Below are 19,854 nucleotides of genomic sequence, written 5' to 3' on the forward strand. Positions count from 1 at the left end.
AATTTAATAGGTTACAGATAGTGGGGTGTAGTGACTATCCAATAGAATTTTGGGGGAATGTATTATGGAAAAGGGATAAAAACCCGTGACACAAGAGACTCGAGAGCGCTAGGTAGGGAATGATATCGATTGCATCCAGAAACTCTGTCACTTTGTTTGGTGACTTGAGACTTAATAAAACCATCCTCACCCTTAGTCGCCCCATTGCATTTTCCTCCTTATGAGGGAAGTGTCCCCTGCCCTTAGACTAGATAGACTGTCGGCGATCTAACTGATGTCCTGAAGACGAAGACTGATCCTGTATGCTGACCTATTCCGAGGAGGGTAATTATGCTGTTGCTAATGAAAATTCATTTGTTTGCCTTTTCTTTCTAGGTACCAACTGCTGTGTATTTTTTATTAGAGACCTTAGTCAGATGTTTTCCAAATTGATGTTCTAAATTGTTTTGCATGAAGTCCAACATGCTGATGCTAATTGTGGTTAGATGAGGCATTTCATCTTGACTAACGTAACTGACGTGACTGACGTGGTGCTATGCTGAACTAAACATATATGAGGTTTCACACGTTTAGATTTGTTTATCTTCATATTACTATCTTATGTTTGTAATCTTTGCATTATTACCACATTGTGACTATGCTCTTTTGCTTCTTGGTTTTGAGATTAATACATTTACTATTAGATTGTAATCAATAGGGAATAAAATTCACAAAACTTCAATAAGGTGTGGTTATTCATGACTGAAAGGTCATGGTTGCACGGAAGGTTTAACTAATGTCTAAAGTGAAATATATTGTGGTGATATATGTTGACAATATTATTGATATATTGTTTGATATATTGATCAGTTACCTCGTCTTACGTGTCTCACCACTGGGTCCAAAGATTCATCGGCCTAAAACGAGTCCTGAATTAACATAGAAGGACGCGTTAACAATTCGACTAGATACAGGTTATCAACGTAAAGAGGCTTTGGTGCTCAGCTTCGAGTCTCAGCGTTGATGAATCTACACAAACTACTTAATCACCCTGTACCTTTTAAAAAATTAAGGTATCCTTGTGTAACATAACTTGTGCTCATGTAAAGTCCTCAAAAACCTTCAGTTCGTGTTTGCCTTGAATAAAACTGTAAAAATAATAAACAGAAACGGAAGGACTAGCCACGACAATTGAATGCAGTCTGGCAAGTGTTCGCCATGTTTACATGACTATTGACATGCCTAAATACAAGAACAATTTAAGGAACAGCGTGAATAAAAAACTGTTGTGATGACAAAAAGTGTCCTGGGCACGAAAATGTCTTTGACGCAATGTCAAGCGAAATAATTAGTGTGGGATGAAAATAAAACAACAATTTTGTTAATTCGGTAATATTCAAGAAGACATATTTTCCTTTAAAATGAAAGTTATTACGAATGTCTGTTTATTTTAAGCAAAACTACTTTGTGACTAGAACGTCAAGTGGGTTTTCGCTTTCAAAGAAACGGTACACCTATACGTGGCGACCTAGACCAGAAGGCTAAGTCGCACCTAGAAGAAGGGTATAGAGTAGAAACAGAAGCTGCCCGAACAATAGTTTGGTCTCCATGGATATTCTGCTCGGATAGAACCCTAGGACTTGAACATGGAAGGGCTACCTCGGCCACTTCCCATGTGACTTTTTTTTATAGAATGAGTTGAGACGTCGAAAAACATAGCTGGATCCTCCCATGTTATGAGATGCCTTTCATGAACATATTTAAGTCCTTGCTAGCAAAATTGTTTTCAATAAAAAAAATCCTGAAATTGTCTAAATGTTTATAACAGTTTACTACAGTACAGCTCTACTTAATAAACATTTTAAAAGTTTTTCAAAGTGTACCTAATTATCTATATTGTTTCAAACAATCGAAACCAGCAATGAAAGCCGCTTATCTCTATTCTGTTAAATGAGAACTGCAGAGGTTTCAACATGGCGATCGAATTGACGTAGCGTGTTCTTACGACTCAGGGCCCGCACTTTAAACGGTGGCTACAGTCTCCCTTCTATGTCTATTAATCTTTTTCTACGCCTCTCACCTTCTTTGAACGCTGACGCGCCGGGCTCCCGTCCCTTGCATTCCAGCTCCAGCAACTCAATCGGCCCGCTGGCTGGACATGGTGGCGGGAGCCGGCGGACCGCTCGCTGTCCTAGTGCTGCTTTTGGCAGCGGTGGGACCGGCGCGCGGTCTTCTCGAGGGTCTCTACTGTGGGGCACGCGACTGCTACGAGGTTCTGGATGTGGGGCGCTCGGCCAGTAAGCAGGAGATCGCTCGTGCTTACCGCCACCTGGCACGACTTTACCACCCAGACCGATACCGCCGCCAGCCCGGAGATACCGACCAGACCGCGCACGAGAAGTTTCTGCTGGTAGCTACCGCTTACGAGACATTGAAGGTGAGCTATGTCTTCCGTCCAAAGGACCTTAACATCATTCTGTTGCATCTGATTGCAGGGAAATGTTTAGGAATTTGTCAGAGGACAAGTCGTGAATGAGATATCGGTCAAGTACCATCAGGATCGATAGTTTGCAAACACTGATGTAAAATGAATTCTGTCCATCCAATGAGTGAAACTTTAACCACTTCTGGGTTTGAAAGCAGCATCTTGGGCACTGAGATATACTAGGATACGTTTGATTTCACAGATTCCACCGCTGTTAACTAATAAACGAGGGTGGCAGTGATCATTCAATCAGGTCACTTGGCAGGAGGGTGGCAAGAGACTAAAACCCGTATTTGCAATTCAATAGGTCTCGCATTTGCTCCAGTTAAAGCTATTGGCATTTTACATTTATAACTGGACTTTTCTTGCCACATAAATTGGTCAACCCTGCCTTTATAATTTAATCTGTTTTTGCCATGTAATTCCAGTAGCCCTGCATATAACTAAAGCACCCTGTTGTATTGGAGGGAGAATTAGAACCTCAAGAGGTTCGAGAATGCGGGGCGCGTGGAAATGGGAGAGTGACGGTTGTGTCAGGAGAGGAGGTTGGGATTTTACTGATGGAAACCTGGATTTCGGAAAAAGAAGAATAAAGAGATTATCACCGTACATCTTCTGAGTCCCTTATACCTTATTACACTGGCGACGAAGGTGGTCAACTCTGCGTGTTGACATCCCAACTCCTTTCGATGTTTGGCGGCGCTTCGGTTCGTCTGCTTGCTTCGAGAACCGTTCAAGACTGAAATCAACTCATACTAACGATCGGGAGGTGGAAACGAGAGGAGTTCTTCTGGCTGTCATCGTCCAAAGAGGTCGGGAGTTTAATTTCTTCGTGGACTTTTGTGTGTTTATTGAAACACATTTTATCAAGGACTGCGCGTGCTGTTTCCTAGCAACGCGCACACACCGTCAACCCGGCATTTTGTTAAGGATTGCGTGTGCTGTCTCCTATCCTAGCAACGCGCACACACTGTCAACCCGGCGTATTTCTAATCATCCAGACGTCATCGTGCCGCTCGAAACCTGAAGAGTTCTGCCGGCTGTCTTCGTCCAATTGACTTTCGTCCATCGACTTTGGTGTGTTTGTGAAGGCACATTTTGCGTGTTGCTCCTAATCTTTCAGACCGCACCGCATTGTAGTGCCGCACCTTTGTGTTCTCTTGGCAACCAAAAGACGCTTTTCAGTGATTCATCTGCAACTAAAAACGCTTGTTCACATATTATTGGGAAACCATTTTAGTCTTAGCATTTTAAGTTTTATTAAGAAGTTATTTCAGCTCTTATGTTTTGTTTTACTAAGTTTAGCTTTTATATAAGTTAAATATATTTATGGGTATATCTGTTACGGTATAGATTAGATACATTATTAATTATTTTTATTTACTCTTTCTACAAATATGCAGAATGTTTCCTCTCCTCCTTTCTTTCTTTCCACTCCTGGTGAACCCCCAATTAAGTGGGCTAAATGGAAGAAAGTCTTCGAGAGATACTCCAGGGTGTGTGGTACTTCATTGAGTAATGAGAGGACGACTGCTTTACTTCTTCATTGTTTAGGAACAGAGGGTCAGGAGGTTTTTGACCATCTTCCTGATCTTCCTGACAGTGAAGCGATCAATTTGAATGAGTATGAAATATGTATTAGAAAGCTAGATGTGCATTATCTTCCTAAGGTTAGCACAATTCTTGAGAGGTATTATTTTGGGAAGCGATTTCAATTGGAGGGTGAATCTATTGAAAATTATATCACTGATTTGAGACGTTTAGCTTCATCATGTAAATTTGGGTCCGCAATAGATGAGAGAATTCGTGACCAATTCATGTTGGGATGTAATGTTGAAAAAGTACGGAGTGAACTATGGCTTTTAGATGATCCTCAGATTGATCAAGTCATTTCTTTAGCTAAAAGAATTGAACATTCTCTTAAGTGTGTTGATGCTGTGAAACACTGTGATACCAAAGAGGTTCATGTAGTTGGTGATACTAAACCCAAAATAATCAAACCTTTTGATAAAGAATTATCCTCCAGTATTGCTAGCAAGAAATGTTTTAGGTGTAGAAGAGTGGGACATCTTGCTAATAGTAAGCTTTGTCCAGCTCTTAATAATTTTTGTTTGTTTTGCAAAAAGAAGGGTCACTTTTCGGTGGTGTGTAATCTGAAAAGAACAAAACATGTGAGAGTGGTGGATAATGATTCTGATGTCTGTAAGGCTGAATCTGATCTTGCCTGTGGTCAAATCATACTTCAAGTTGGGAACAAGTTGTCTGGCCCTCTTGATTATATTACTGTAGAGGGTAAAAGAACTAAAGTACTTTTTGACTCAGGGGCGAAAATTTCCATTGTGTCTAATAAGTTTTATCAAAATGAGTTGAAGGGTAACGTTAATCTTTCGAAACCTGATATCAAACCTTGTGGTTATGGTGGTGAGCCCATTGATTTACATGGTTATTTTGTTGGGTTGATAGAGTATGATCAACGATTCACCTCTGGAAAAGTCTATGTTTCAAAAAAGGGGGATAGCATCATAAGTTGGTGGCATCAGAAAGATCTTGGTGTGATGCTTGATCCCAATAGTTCGCCTCCTATTATAGTGAAACAAATAAGGGATATGGGTGATGTGGATACAATTTCTACGACTGATCTCACTGAGAACTTGTGTAAAGAATTTCCGAATGTTTTCAGTGACAGAATAGGTTGCATGAAGGGATATTCTCATAGAATTAAGTTGCTTCCTGATGCTATACCTTGTTGTAGTAAAGTGCGGAATGTTCCTTTTGCGGTTAGGGATGAGTTACAATCAGAGCTCAAAAAATTAGAAGATCAAGGGATAATTGAAGAGGTGGAGGGAACTAACTGGTTGTCCTCCATAGTGGTGGCTAAAAAACCTAATGGTAAAATTAGGCTTTGTGTGGATCTTCGCAAGCTTAATAGATGTATAATGGTGGACAGATATCCTCTTCCCAACATTTCTGAGTTATTAACTATGGTTTCTGGTGCTAAGGTTTTCTCTACAATTGATTTAACTTCAGCTTATCATCAGATCATCTTAGATGAATCTTCAAGAGATTTAACGGCTTTTGTCACACCTTTTGGTACGTTCAGATTTATTCGATTGCCTTTCGGTTTAATCTCGGCTGCGTCTGTTTTTCAAAGGGCAATGGAACGCATTTTAAAAGGAATCGATGGTGTGTGTGTATATCAGGATGACATTCTGATTTATGGGGGGAACAGTAGTGCCCATGATGAAATCCTCAGGAGAGTGTTAATGAAAATTTCTGAATATGGTTTAACCATTTAGGTGGAAAAATGCAAATTTGCAGTGGGAAACATTGACTATCTTGGACATACTATAACTGGTGGTGGTTTATTTCCAAAGAAAGATCTTGTTGACACGATTGAGTTTGGCTTCTCCTAACTCTAAGGAAGAATTGATGAGATTTTTGGGGATGGCTGAGTATTATAATAAGTTTATTCAGAATTTTGCAAGTTCATGCTTCAACATGAGACAGTTATTAAAGAAAGGTAAATAATTTCTGTGGGATGAGGAGTGTGAGAAAGAATTCATTAAGTTAAAAAATTGTCTGTGTAACGCTCCCAAACTGAAGAATTTTAATCCTAAACTGCAATCCATACTGACAACTGATGCCAGTGGTAAAGGGTTGGGTGCGGTTCTGCAACAAGGATGTTGCAGTGCAGAGAATACCATAGCATTAATCTCCAGGAGTCTGGAAGATACTGAGACAAACTACTCTGTTATTGAGAGAGAGGCTCTTGCGGTTTATTGGGCAGTAAAGAAATTAAAAAAGTTTTTGTGGGGAAGATCTTTTGTTGTAAAAACGGATCACAAACCATTGGTTGAGATTTTTAAGTCCAAAGGTGTTGATGCTATCTCAAGCAGAATTACCAAATGGATCATAGCTCTGCAAGAGTATGATTTTCAAGTTGAGTATGTTCCTGGGACTGATAATTACTCTGCGGATGTGTTATCAAGATTGGTATCTCCTAAAAAGTCAGATTTTGAAGATGTAGAAGATTTTGAGCAATTTGATAGTGTTTGTGTGCTGGATCTTGAAATGATTCCTGAAGATAAGTGGCGTGAAGATACCAAGTCTGACAAAGTTTTACAAGAAGTACTCAAGTTAATTTGTTCTGGTTGGGAGAGGAAAAATCAAGGCAGTGTAGAGTGCAGAGAGTTTTGGAATGTAAGAGATCAGTTAAGTGTTGATCGAGATTTATTACTTAGAGGGATGAGGTTGATTCCACCATCTAGTGTAAGAAGTTTACTTATTAGTCAAGCACATGACAGTCACATGGGAATATCTAAAACGAAGGAGAGGTTGAGATCATCCTATTGGTGGCCTGGATGGATACTCATGTAGAGAGAGTTGTTCGTGACTGTATGCAGTGTGCTCTTAATGAGAAGACGATGAAGTTTAGGATTCAACCGATGATAGTTAGAGACAAATCGAAGGGACCTTGGGAGGATATTTCACTAGACATTTTGGGTCCTATATATGGTGATGGTGCTGTTGATTATGTTATTGTGGTCATGGATATGTATTCTAGATGGCCTGAGTTATTTTTCACCAGAGGGATTGATACGCGGATAGTAATAGAGAATCTTAAAATTCTCTTCACTAGGGAAGGCATTCCTTCCACCTTACTTACTGATAATGGGGTACAATTGACATCGAGAGAGATGGAAGATTTTCTTAAGAAATGTGGAATAAAGCATAAGTTATGTGCATTATATCATCCTGAGTGTAATGGATTGGTTGAGAGGTTCAACCGAGTTTTAAAAGAAACTATATCTTTGGCTAAAGATAATCATCTTAACTGGAAACAAGAGATAATTAATAAAGTTGCGGTATATAGACATACTCCACATTCTACAACAGGACAGACTCCTTTTGCTTTGTTTCGAGGAAGACGAGGGAATACCATATTTGAGCCACATTGGGTCAATGAATTTTTGAGGGAGAAAGGAAGAAAGAGTGTTAATGAGGATTGGAAATTCAGGGAGCAAGAGAAATCTTTTATGAGTAAAAGTTATTTTGATAAAAGGAATGCGGTGAAGAAAACTTTTGTAAGTGTTGATGATTGGGTTATGGTCAAGAGTCCGGTGTTGAAGACTAGTAGTAAGAGATTTTGTGTTCCTTTAAAGGTTGTAAAACTTTTCACTAATGCTGTTAAACTGAGTGATGGCCGAATTTGGAACTTAAATAGAATAAGTAAATTTAATGCTGATGCTACGGGTTTGGATACTTTAAGGTGTCAACATGAGAAGAACACCTGTCCTGCTGACGATATGGAAACGAGGAAGTCTGAAAGGAACATAAAGACTCCTTCACACCTAAATGACTACATCTTGAATGGACGGAGAGACTATATTCATAATGCGGCGGATGAAAGGTCTAAAAGAAGTATCAGAACTCCTTACCATCTCAAGAATTTTGTGATGAATTAATGTATATCTTTGTAATATTTTATGTTTGTTTCATATTTTAGTTTTGTTACATAGGAGGGAGGTGTGTTGTATTGGAGGGAGAATTAGAACCTCAAGAGGTTCGAGAATGCGGGGCGCGTGGAAATGGGCGAGTGACGGTTGTGTCAGGAGAGGAGGTTGGGATTTTACTGATGGAAACCTGGATTTCGGAAAAAGAAGAATAAAGAGATTATCACCGTACATCTTCTGAGTCCCTTATACCTTATTACACCCCCCCCATTTACCTTCTTCCTCTATCTGCAGCAAAAAATTAAAATGTTGCCATTTAGCGTCCCAATTTAAATCTGCCATACTAATTCCAATAGAATAACACTTCCACCACCCCACCATCAGAGTTGCTGGCTGGCTAACACTCCCTACTCCCTCCCCTAAAAAAGACACAAGACAACCACAGAGGATAAAGAAACTAGTAGGGTCACTCAAACATATCAAGAGTGTTCAAACATTCATGATGTTAAGTTGCCCTGAAGTATGGTTATATTTGGAATACAGAGAGATTATTAAAACATATACACAACTATCTATCAGAAATAAACTTTTGCCATTAGACTGTAATGCTCAAAACAACCCCTAGAGGGCACCATAACAAAAATATAATTTGTAGGAAACATGATCATGTAACCACATTATTAGACCTTAGAGGGCATAACCCACGAAAAACAAAACAGGAGAAAGTAAGACAGTGTAACCATATACCTAGTGTAGGAAGTTGGCTCTGTATGTGCTATTTCAAAGTAAGGAATAGCATGCACAGAGTCCAAGGGTTCCCCTTAGAGGTAAAATAGTGGTAAAAATAGATAATACTAATGCTCTATTTTGTGGTAGTGTGGTCGAGCAGTAGGCTTATCCAAGGAGTAGTGTTAAGCATTTGTTGTACATACACATAGACAATAAATGAGGTACACACACTCAGAGACAAATCCAGCCAATAGGTTTTTATATAGAAAAATATCTTTTCTTAGTTTATTTTAAGAACCACAGGTTCAAATTCTACATGTAATATCTCATTCGAAAGGTATTGCAGGTAAGTACTTTAGGAACTTCAAATCAGCAAAATTGCATGTATACTTTTCAAGTTATTGACAAATAGCTGTTTTAAAAGTGGACACTTAGTGCAATTTTCACAGTTCCTAGGGGAGGTAAGTTTTGATTAGTTTTACCAGGTAAGTAAGACACTTACAGGGTTCAGTTCTTGGTCCAAGGTAGCCCACCGTTGGGGGTTCAGAGCAACCCCAAAGTCACCACACCAGCAGCTCAGGGCCGGTCAGGTGCAGAGTTCAAAGTGGTGCCCAAAACACATAGGCTAGAATGGAGAGAAGGGGGTGCCCCGGTTCCGGTCTGCTTGCAGGTAAGTACCCGCGTCTTCGGAGGGCAGACCAGGGGGGTTTTGTAGGGCACCGGGGGGGACACAAGTCCACACAGAAATTTCACCCTCAGCGGCGCGGGGGCGGCCGGGTGCAGTGTAGAAACAAGCGTCGGGTTCGCAATGTTAGTCTATGAGAGATCTCGGGATCTCTTCAGCGCTGCAGGCAGGCAAGGGGGGGGATTCCTCGGGGAAACCTCCACTTGGGCAAGGGAGAGGGACTCCTGGGGGTCACTTCTCCAGTGAAAGTCCGGTCCTTCAGGTCCTGGGGGCTGCGGGTGCAGGGTCTCTCCCAGGCGTCGGGACTTTAGGTTCAAAGGGTCGCGGTCAGGGGAAGCCTCGGGATTCCCTCTGCAGGCGGCGCTGTGGGGGCTCAGGGGGGACAGGTTTTGGTACTCACAGTATCAGAGTAGTCCTGGGGTCCCTCCTGAGGTGTCGGATCTCCACCGGCCGAGTCGGGGTCGCCGGGTGCAGTGTTGCAAGTCTCACGCTTCTTGCGGGGAGCTTGCAGGGTTCTTTAAAGCTGCTGGAAACAAAGTTGCAGCTTTTCTTGGAGCAGGTCCGCTGTCCTCGGGAGTTTCTTGTCTTTTCGAAGCAGGGGCAGTCCTCAGAGGATGTCGAGGTCGCTGGTCCCTTTGGAAGGCGTCGCTGGAGCAGGATCTTTGGAAGGCAGGAGACAGGCCGGTGAGTTTCTGGAGCCAAGGCAGTTGTCGTCTTCTGGTCTTCCTCTGCAGGGGTTTTCAGCTAGGCAGTCCTTCTTCTTGTAGTTGCAGGAATCTAATTTTCTAGGGTTCAGGGTAGCCCTTAAATACTAAATTTAAGGGCGTGTTTAGGTCTGGGGGGTTAGTAGCCAATGGCTACTAGCCCTGAGGGTGGGTACACCCTCTTTGTGCCTCCTCCCAAGGGGAGGGGGTCACAATCCTAACCCTATTGGGGGAATCCTCCATCTGCAAGATGGAGGATTTCTAAAAGTTAGAGTCACCTCAGCTCAGGACACCTTAGGGGCTGTCCTGACTGGCCAGTGACTCCTCCTTGTTATTCTCATTATTTTCTCCGGCCTTGCCGCCAAGAGTGGGGCCTGGCCGGAGGGGGCGGGCAACTCCACTAGCTGGAGTGTCCTGCTGGGTTGGCACAAAGGAGGTGAGCCTTTGAGGCTCACCGCCAGGTGTGACAATTCCTGCCTGGGAGAGGTGTTAGCATCTCCACCCAGTGCAGGCTTTGTTACTGGCCTCAGAGTGACAAAGGCACTCTCCCCATGGGGCCAGCAACATGTCTCGGTTTGTGGCAGGCTGCTAGAACTAGTCAGCCTACACAGATAGTCGGGTAAGTTTCAGGGGGCACCTCTAAGGTGCCCTCTGTGGTGTATTTTACAATAAAATGTACACTGGCATCAGTGTGCATTTATTGTGCTGAGAAGTTTGATACCAAACTTCCCAGTTTTCAGTGTAGCCATTATGGTGCTGTGGAGTTCGTGTTTGACAGACTCCCAGACCATATACTCTTATGGCTACCCTGCACTTACAATGTCTAAGGTTTTGTTTAGACACTGTAGGGGTACCATGCTCATGCACTGGTACCCTCACCTATGGTATAGTGCACCCTGCCTTAGGGCTGTAAGGCCTGCTAGAGGGGTGTCTTACCTATACTGCATAGGCAGTGAGAGGCTGGCATGGCACCCTGAGGGGAGTGCCATGTCGACTTACTCGTTTTGTCCTCACTAGCACACACAAGCTGGTAAGCAGTGTGTCTGTGCTGAGTGAGAGGTCCCCAGGGTGGCATAAGACATGCTGCAGCCCTTAGAGACCTTCCTTGGCATCAGGGCCCTTGGTACTAGAAGTACCAGTTACAAGGGACTTATCTGGATGCCAGGGTCTGCCAATTGTGGATACAAAAGTACAGGTTAGGGAAAGAACACTGGTGCTGGGGCCTGGTTAGCAGGCCTCAGCACACTTTCAATTGTAAACATAGCATCAGCAAAGGCAAAAAGTCAGGGGGCAACCATGCCAAGGAGGCATTTCCTTACACAACCCCCCCCCAAACGAAAGAGGATGAGACTAACCTTTCCCAAGAGAGTCTTCATTTTCTAAGTGGAAGAACCTGGAAAGGCCATCTGCATTGGCATGGGCAGTCCCAGGTCTGTGTTCCACTATAAAGTCCATTCCCTGTAGGGAGATGGACCACCTCAACAGTTTAGGATTTTCACCTTTCATTTGCATCAGCCATTTGAGAGGTCTATGGTCGGTTTGAACTAGGAAGTGAGTCCCAAAGAGGTATGGTCTCAGCTTCTTCAGGGACCAAACCACAGCAAAGGCCTCCCTCTCAATGGCACTCCAACGCTGCTCCCTGGGGAGTAACCTCCTGCTAATGAAAGCAACAGGCTGGTCAAGGCCATCATCATTTGTTTGGGACAAAACTGCCCCTATCCCATGTTCAGAGGCATCAGTCTGCACAATGAACTGCTTAGAATAATCTGGAGCTTTGAGAACTGGTGCTGAGCACATTGCCTGTTTCAGGGTGTCAAAGGCCTGTTGGCAGTCCACAGTCCAGTTCACTTTCTTGGGCATTTTCTTGGAGGTGAGCTCAGTGAGGGCTGTCACAATGGATCCATATCCCTTCACAAACCTCCTGTAGTACCCAGTCAAGCCAAGGAATGCCCTGACTTGAGTCTGGGTTTTTGGAGCTACCCAGTCCAGAATAGTCTGGATCTTGGGTTGGAGTGGCTGAACTTGGCCTCCACCTACAAGGTGTCCCAAGTAAACCACAGTTCCCTGCCCTATCTGGCATTTGGATGCTTTGATAGAGAGGCCTGCAGATTGCAGAGCCTTCAAAACCTTCCTCAGGTGGACCAGGTGATCCTGCCAGGTGGAGCTAAAGACAGCAATATCATCAAGATAAGCTGTGCTAAAGGACTCCAAGCCAGCAAGGACTTGATTCACCAACCTTTGGAAGGTGGCAGGGGCATTCTTTAAACCAAAGGGCATAACAGTAAACTGATAATGCCCATCAGGTGTGGAGAATGCTGTCTTTTCTTTTGCTCCAGGTGCCATTTTTATTTGCCAGTACCCTGCTGTCAAGTCAAAGGTACTTAGAAATTTGGCAGCACCTAATTTATCAATGAGCTCATCAGCTCTTGGAATTGGATGAGCATCTGTCTTGGTGACAGAATTGAGCCCTCTGTAGTCCACACAAAACCTCATCTCTTTCTTTCCATCTGTGGTGTGAGGTTTGGGGACTAAGACCACTGGGCTAGCCCAGGGGCTGTCAGAGCGCTCAATGACTCCCAATTCCAGCATCTTGTGGACTTCCACCTTGATGCTTTCCTTAACATGGTCAGACTGTCTAAAGATTTTGTTCTTGACAGGCATGCTGTCTCCTGTGTCCACATCATGGGTACACAGGTGTGTCTGACCAGGGGTTAAGGAGAAGAGTTCAGGAAACTGTTGTAGGACTCTCCTACAATCAGCTTGCTGTTGGCCAGAGAGGGTGTCTGAGTAGATCACTCCATCTACTGTACCATCTTTTGGGTCTGATGACAGAAGATCAGGGAGAGGTTCACTCTCTGCCTCCTGATCCTCATCTGTTACCATCAACAGATTGACATCAGCCCTGTCGTGGAAGAGCTTAAGGCGGTTTACATGGATCACCCTTTTGGGGCTCCTGCTCGTGCCCAGGTCCACCAAGTAGGTGACCTGACTCTTCCTCTCTAGTACTGGGTAAGGGCCACTCCATTTGTCCTGGAGTGCCCTGGGAGCCACAGGCTCCAGAACCCAGACTTTCTGCCCTGGTTGGAACTCAACCAGTGCAGCCTTTTGGTCATACCAAAACTTCTGGAGCTGTTGGCTGGCCTCAAGGTTTTTGGTTGCCTTTTCCATGTACTCTGCCATTCTAGAGCGAAGGCCAAGTACATAGTCCACTATGTCCTGTTTAGGCTCATGGAGAGGTCTCTCCCAGCCTTCTTTAACAAGGGCAAGTGGTCCCCTTACAGGATGACCAAACAGAAGTTCAAAGGGTGAGAACCCTACTCCCTTCTGTGGTACCTCCCTGTAAGCGAAAAGCAGACATGGCAGGAGGACATCCCATCTCCTTTTGAGTTTTTCTGGGAGCCCCATGATCATGCCTTTTAATGTCTTGTTGAATCTCTCAACTAAGCCATTAGTTTGTGGATGGTATGGTGTAGTGAATTTATAAGTCACTCCACACTCATTCCACATGTGCTTTAGGTATGCTGACATGAAGTTGGTACCTCTGTCAGACACCACCTCCTTAGGGAAACCCACTCTGGTAAAGATACCAATGAGGGCCTTGGCTACTGCAGGGGCAGTAGTCGACCTAAGGGGAATAGCTTCAGGATACCTGGTAGCATGATCCACTACTACCAGGATATACATATTTCCTGAGGCTGTGGGAGGTTCCAGTGGACCAACTATGTCCACACCCACTCTTTCAAAGGGCACCCCCACCACTGGAAGTGGAATGAGGGGGGCCTTTGGATGCCCACCTGTCTTACCACTGGCTTGACAGGTGGGGCAGGAGAGGCAAAACTCCTTAACCATGTTTGACATATTGGGCCAGTAGAAGTGGTTGACTAACCTCTCCCACGTCTTGGTTTGTCCCAAATGTCCAGCAAGGGGAATGTCATGGGCCAATGTTAGGATGAACTCTCTGAACAGCTGAGGCACTACCACTCTCCTAGTGGCACCAGGTTTGGGGTCTCTGGCCTCAGTGTACAGGAGCCCATCTTCCCAATAGACCCTATGGGTTCCATTTTTCTTGCCTTTGGACTCTTCAGCAGCTTGCTGCCTAAGGCCTTCAAGAGAGGGACAGGTTTCTTGTCCCTTACACAGCTCTTCCCTTGAGGGTCCCCCTGGGCCTAAGAGCTCAACCTGATAAGGTTCAAGCTCCAAAGGCTCAGTTCCCTCAGAGGGCAGAACTTCTTCCTGAGAAGAGAGGTTCCCTTTCTTTTGCTGTGTTGCAGTTGGTTTCCCAACTGACTTTCCTGTTCTCTTGGTAGGCTGGGCCATTTTTCCAGACTCCAGCTCTACTTTTTCACCCTGTGCCTTGCATTGTGCTCTTGTTTTCACACACACCAGTTCAGGGATACCCAGCATTGCTGCATGGGTTTTTAGCTCTACCTCAGCCCATGCTGAGGACTCCAGGTCATTTCCAAGCAGACAGTCCACTGGGATATTTGAGGAGACCACCACCTGTTTCAGGCCATTGACCCCTCCCCATTCTAAAGTAACCATTGCCATGGGATGTACTTTTCTCTGATTGTCAGCGTTGGTGACTGTGTAAGTTTTTCCAGTCAGGTATTGGCCAGGGGAAACCAGTTTCTCTGTCACCATGGTGACACTGGCACCTGTATCCCTCAGGCCCTCTATTCTAGTCCCATTAATTAAGAGTTGCTGTCTGTATTTTTGCATGTTAGGCGGCCAGACAGCTAGTGTGGCTAAATCCACCCCACCCTCAGAAACTAGAGTAGCTTCAGTGTGGACCCTGATTTGCTCTGGGCACACTGTTGATCCCACTTGGAGACTAGCCATACCAGTGTTACCTGGATGGGAGTTTGGAGTGGAACCTTTCTTGGGACAGGCCTTGTCTCCAGTTTGGTGTCCATGCTGTTTACAGCTATGACACCAGGCCTTTTTGGGATCAAAGTTTTTACCCTTGTACCCATTGTTTTGTGAAGAGGCTCTGGGCCCACCCTCCTGTGCAGGTTTTTGGGGGCCTGTAGAAGACTCTTTACTATTTTTAGTTTTGGTTGTCTCATCACCCTTCTGCTGGGGAGTCTTTGTGACCCCTTTCTTTTGGTCACCCCCTGTTGAAGTCTTGGACACCCTTGTCTTGACCCAATGGTCCGCCTTCTTTCCCAATTCTTGGGGAGAAATTGGTCCTAGGTCTACCAGATGCTGATGCAGTTTATCATTGAAACAATTACTTAACAGGTGTTCTTTCACAAATAAATTGTACAGCCCATCATAATTACTTACACCACTGCCTTGAATCCAACCATCTAGTGTTTTCACTGAGTAGTCAACAAAGTCAACCCAGGTCTGGCTCGAGGATTTTTGAGCCCCCCTGAACCTAATCCTGTACTCCTCAGTGGAGAATCCAAAGCCCTCAATCAGGGTACCCTTCATGAGGTCATAAGATTCTGCATCTTGTCCAGAGAGTGTGAGGAGTCTATCCCTACACTTTCCTGTGAACATTTCCCAAAGGAGAGCACCCCAGTGAGATCTGTTCACTTTTCTGGTTACACAAGCCCTCTCAAAAGCTGTGAACCATTTGGTGATGTCATCACCATCTTCATATTTAGTTACAATCCCTTTGGGGATTTTCAACATGTCAGGAGAATCTCTGACCCTATTTATGTTGCTGCCACCATTGATGGGTCCTAGGCCCATCTCTTGTCTTTCCCTCTCTATGGCTAGGATCTGTCTTTCCAAAGCCAATCTTTTGGCCATCCTGGCTAACTGGATGTCCTCTTCACTGGAGTTATCCTCAGTGATTTCAGAGTTGTTGGTCCCTCCTGTGAGGGAACCAGCATCTCTGACTATTATTTGTGGAGTCAGGGCTTGAGAAGCCCTGCTCTCCCTAAGTAGGACTGGAGGGGGGGAATTTCCCTCCAAGTCACTATCTTCATCCTCTGAGTTGCCATCCTCAGAGGGGTTGGCCTTTTCAAACTCTGCCAAAAGCTCCTGGAGCTGTACTTTGGTAGGTTTGGGGCCCATTGCTATTTTCTTTAGTTTACAGAGTGACCTTAGCTCTCTCATCTGTAGATGGAGGTAAGGTGTGGTGTCGAGTTCCACCACATTCACATCTGTGCTAGACATTATGCTTCTAAAAGTTGGAATACTTTTTAAGAAACTAAAACTGGTTCTAGAATCTAATTCAAACTTTTACAAACTTTTAAACTCTAAAAGAAATGCTAAACAGGATCTAACACAAGGCCCTAGCAGGTCTCTTAAGAATTTAGAAAACTTTTCAAATTGCAAAAATCAATTTCTAATGACAATTTTGGAATTTGTCGTGTGATCAGGTATTGGCTGAGTAGTCCAGCAAATGCAAAGTCTTGTACCCCACCGCTGATCCACCAATGTAGGAAGTTGGCTCTGTATGTGCTATTTCAAAGTAAGGAATAGCATGCACAGAGTCCAAGGGTTCCCCTTAGAGGTAAAATAGTGGTAAAAATAGATAATACTAATGCTCTATTTTGTGGTAGTGTGGTCGAGCAGTAGGCTTATCCAAGGAGTAGTGTTAAGCATTTGTTGTACATACACATAGACAATAAATGAGGTACACACACTCAGAGACAAATCCAGCCAATAGGTTTTTATATAGAAAAATATCTTTTCTTAGTTTATTTTAAGAACCACAGGTTCAAATTCTACATGTAATATCTCATTCGAAAGGTATTGCAGGTAAGTACTTTAGGAACTTCAAATCAGCAAAATTGCATGTATACTTTTCAAGTTATTGACAAATAGCTGTTTTAAAAGTGGACACTTAGTGCAATTTTCACAGTTCCTAGGGGAGGTAAGTTTTGATTAGTTTTACCAGGTAAGTAAGACACTTACAGGGTTCAGTTCTTGGTCCAAGGTAGCCCACCGTTGGGGGTTCAGAGCAACCCCAAAGTCACCACACCAGCAGCTCAGGGCCGGTCAGGTGCAGAGTTCAAAGTGGTGCCCAAAACACATAGGCTAGAATGGAGAGAAGGGGGTGCCCCGGTTCCGGTCTGCTTGCAGGTAAGTACCCGCGTCTTCGGAGGGCAGACCAGGGGGGTTTTGTAGGGCACCGGGGGGGACACAAGTCCACACAGAAATTTCACCCTCAGCGGCGCGGGGGCGGCCGGGTGCAGTGTAGAAACAAGCGTCGGGTTCGCAATGTTAGTCTATGAGAGATCTCGGGATCTCTTCAGCGCTGCAGGCAGGCAAGGGGGGGGATTCCTCGGGGAAACCTCCACTTGGGCAAGGGAGAGGGACTCCTGGGGGTCACTTCTCCAGTGAAAGTCCGGTCCTTCAGGTCCTGGGGGCTGCGGGTGCAGGGTCTCTCCCAGGCGTCGGGACTTTAGGTTCAAAGGGTCGCGGTCAGGGGAAGCCTCGGGATTCCCTCTGCAGGCGGCGCTGTGGGGGCTCAGGGGGGACAGGTTTTGGTACTCACAGTATCAGAGTAGTCCTGGGGTCCCTCCTGAGGTGTCGGATCTCCACCGGCCGAGTCGGGGTCGCCGGGTGCAGTGTTGCAAGTCTCACGCTTCTTGCGGGGAGCTTGCAGGGTTCTTTAAAGCTGCTGGAAACAAAGTTGCAGCTTTTCTTGGAGCAGGTCCGCTGTCCTCGGGAGTTTCTTGTCTTTTCGAAGCAGGGGCAGTCCTCAGAGGATGTCGAGGTCGCTGGTCCCTTTGGAAGGCGTCGCTGGAGCAGGATCTTTGGAAGGCAGGAGACAGGCCGGTGAGTTTCTGGAGCCAAGGCAGTTGTCGTCTTCTGGTCTTCCTCTGCAGGGGTTTTCAGCTAGGCAGTCCTTCTTCTTGTAGTTGCAGGAATCTAATTTTCTAGGGTTCAGGGTAGCCCTTAAATACTAAATTTAAGGGCGTGTTTAGGTCTGGGGGGTTAGTAGCCAATGGCTACTAGCCCTGAGGGTGGGTACACCCTCTTTGTGCCTCCTCCCAAGGGGAGGGGGTCACAATCCTAACCCTATTGGGGGAATCCTCCATCTGCAAGATGGAGGATTTCTAAAAGTTAGAGTCACCTCAGCTCAGGACACCTTAGGGGCTGTCCTGACTGGCCAGTGACTCCTCCTTGTTATTCTCATTATTTTCTCCGGCCTTGCCGCCAAGAGTGGGGCCTGGCCGGAGGGGGCGGGCAACTCCACTAGCTGGAGTGTCCTGCTGGGTTGGCACAAAGGAGGTGAGCCTTTGAGGCTCACCGCCAGGTGTGACAATTCCTGCCTGGGAGAGGTGTTAGCATCTCCACCCAGTGCAGGCTTTGTTACTGGCCTCAGAGTGACAAAGGCACTCTCCCCATGGGGCCAGCAACATGTCTCGGTTTGTGGCAGGCTGCTAGAACTAGTCAGCCTACACAGATAGTCGGGTAAGTTTCAGGGGGCACCTCTAAGGTGCCCTCTGTGGTGTATTTTACAATAAAATGTACACTGGCATCAGTGTGCATTTATTGTGCTGAGAAGTTTGATACCAAACTTCCCAGTTTTCAGTGTAGCCATTATGGTGCTGTGGAGTTCGTGTTTGACAGACTCCCAGACCATATACTCTTATGGCTACCCTGCACTTACAATGTCTAAGGTTTTGTTTAGACACTGTAGGGGTACCATGCTCATGCACTGGTACCCTCACCTATGGTATAGTGCACCCTGCCTTAGGGCTGTAAGGCCTGCTAGAGGGGTGTCTTACCTATACTGCATAGGCAGTGAGAGGCTGGCATGGCACCCTGAGGGGAGTGCCATGTCGACTTACTCGTTTTGTCCTCACTAGCACACACAAGCTGGTAAGCAGTGTGTCTGTGCTGAGTGAGAGGTCCCCAGGGTGGCATAAGACATGCTGCGGCCCTTAGAGACCTTCCTTGGCATCAGGGCCCTTGGTACTAGAAGTACCAGTTACAAGGGACTTATCTGGATGCCAGGGTCTGCCAATTGTGGATACAAAAGTACAGGTTAGGGAAAGAACACTGGTGCTGGGGCCTGGTTAGCAGGCCTCAGCACACTTTCAATTGTAAACATAGCATCAGCAAAGGCAAAAAGTCAGGGGGCAACCATGCCAAGGAGGCATTTCCTTACACCTAGCCACTAGAGAGCATTTTTAGGGCTTACAGGCTTTCTGCAATAATATTACAAACAAGGCCTTTAAAACAAACTTTTGGGAGCTATAAAAATAAAAAGCTATAGCCATGAGAAAGCTTTAAAGCCATTAAATGGTGGAAGAGGTTATTATTTCGGAGTCCCCCCTAACATAGTTTGCGGAAAAAAGATGATGTTGACAGAGCACATTATGGTCAATATTTTGAAGATAGTCTCATTGTCCTAGGACCACCACAGGCTGAGTTATGAGCAGTCCTGTTTTGTAAAACTATATATTTTGCTATGTTGATATGACCCTAATGCTTAGAACAGCCCATAGAAGACACCACAATAAAAATAGCATTTGTAAGAATCATGGTCACGTAACTATATAGTGAGCCCCTGTAGGGCAAAAACCACACGATAAGAAAATGGCAATAAATAATGCACAGTAACCATATATATAAAACCCTGGAGGACATAGTGCACTACATATTTTCAGGGGTAGCAGGCCTATAGTAATGATATTGCAAACCAGGCCCTTCAACACAAGCTATTCCCAGCTGGAAAACAAAGTTTCCAGCCATGGGAGTGCTTAGAGACATTGAATGGTGGTAGGGGTTAATGAAGATGGCCCCAGACAGAAAGAGCACGTTGTTCTGAACGTTTTCGTAGTGGTCCCATTGTCCTAGGACCAGCACAGGCTGAGTTATGGGCAACAACGTTGTGAAAAAGAATGC

General features: G+C 44.9%; 1 protein-coding gene across 2 annotated transcripts in view; it reads left to right on the forward strand.

The window, feature by feature from the left end:
• Positions 1-2,033: 2,033 nt before the first annotated feature.
• DNAJC25 (DnaJ heat shock protein family (Hsp40) member C25) overlaps positions 2,034-19,854 on the forward strand; it is a 61,300-nt gene continuing 43,479 nt past the window's right edge. Inside the window, exon 1 of one of the 2 annotated variants that reach the window (XM_069239985.1) lies at positions 2,034-2,416. In XM_069239985.1, coding sequence (XP_069096086.1) covers positions 2,138-2,416 — 279 coding nt within the window. In that variant the 5' untranslated portion in view covers positions 2,034-2,137. The remainder of the gene's footprint in view (positions 2,417-19,854) is intronic. The other variant, XM_069239996.1, reaches the window with a different exon arrangement.

This window comes from Pleurodeles waltl, chromosome 1_2 (genome assembly GCF_031143425.1).
Source record: "Pleurodeles waltl isolate 20211129_DDA chromosome 1_2, aPleWal1.hap1.20221129, whole genome shotgun sequence".
NCBI classification, from domain to species: Eukaryota; Metazoa; Chordata; class Amphibia; order Caudata; family Salamandridae; genus Pleurodeles; species Pleurodeles waltl.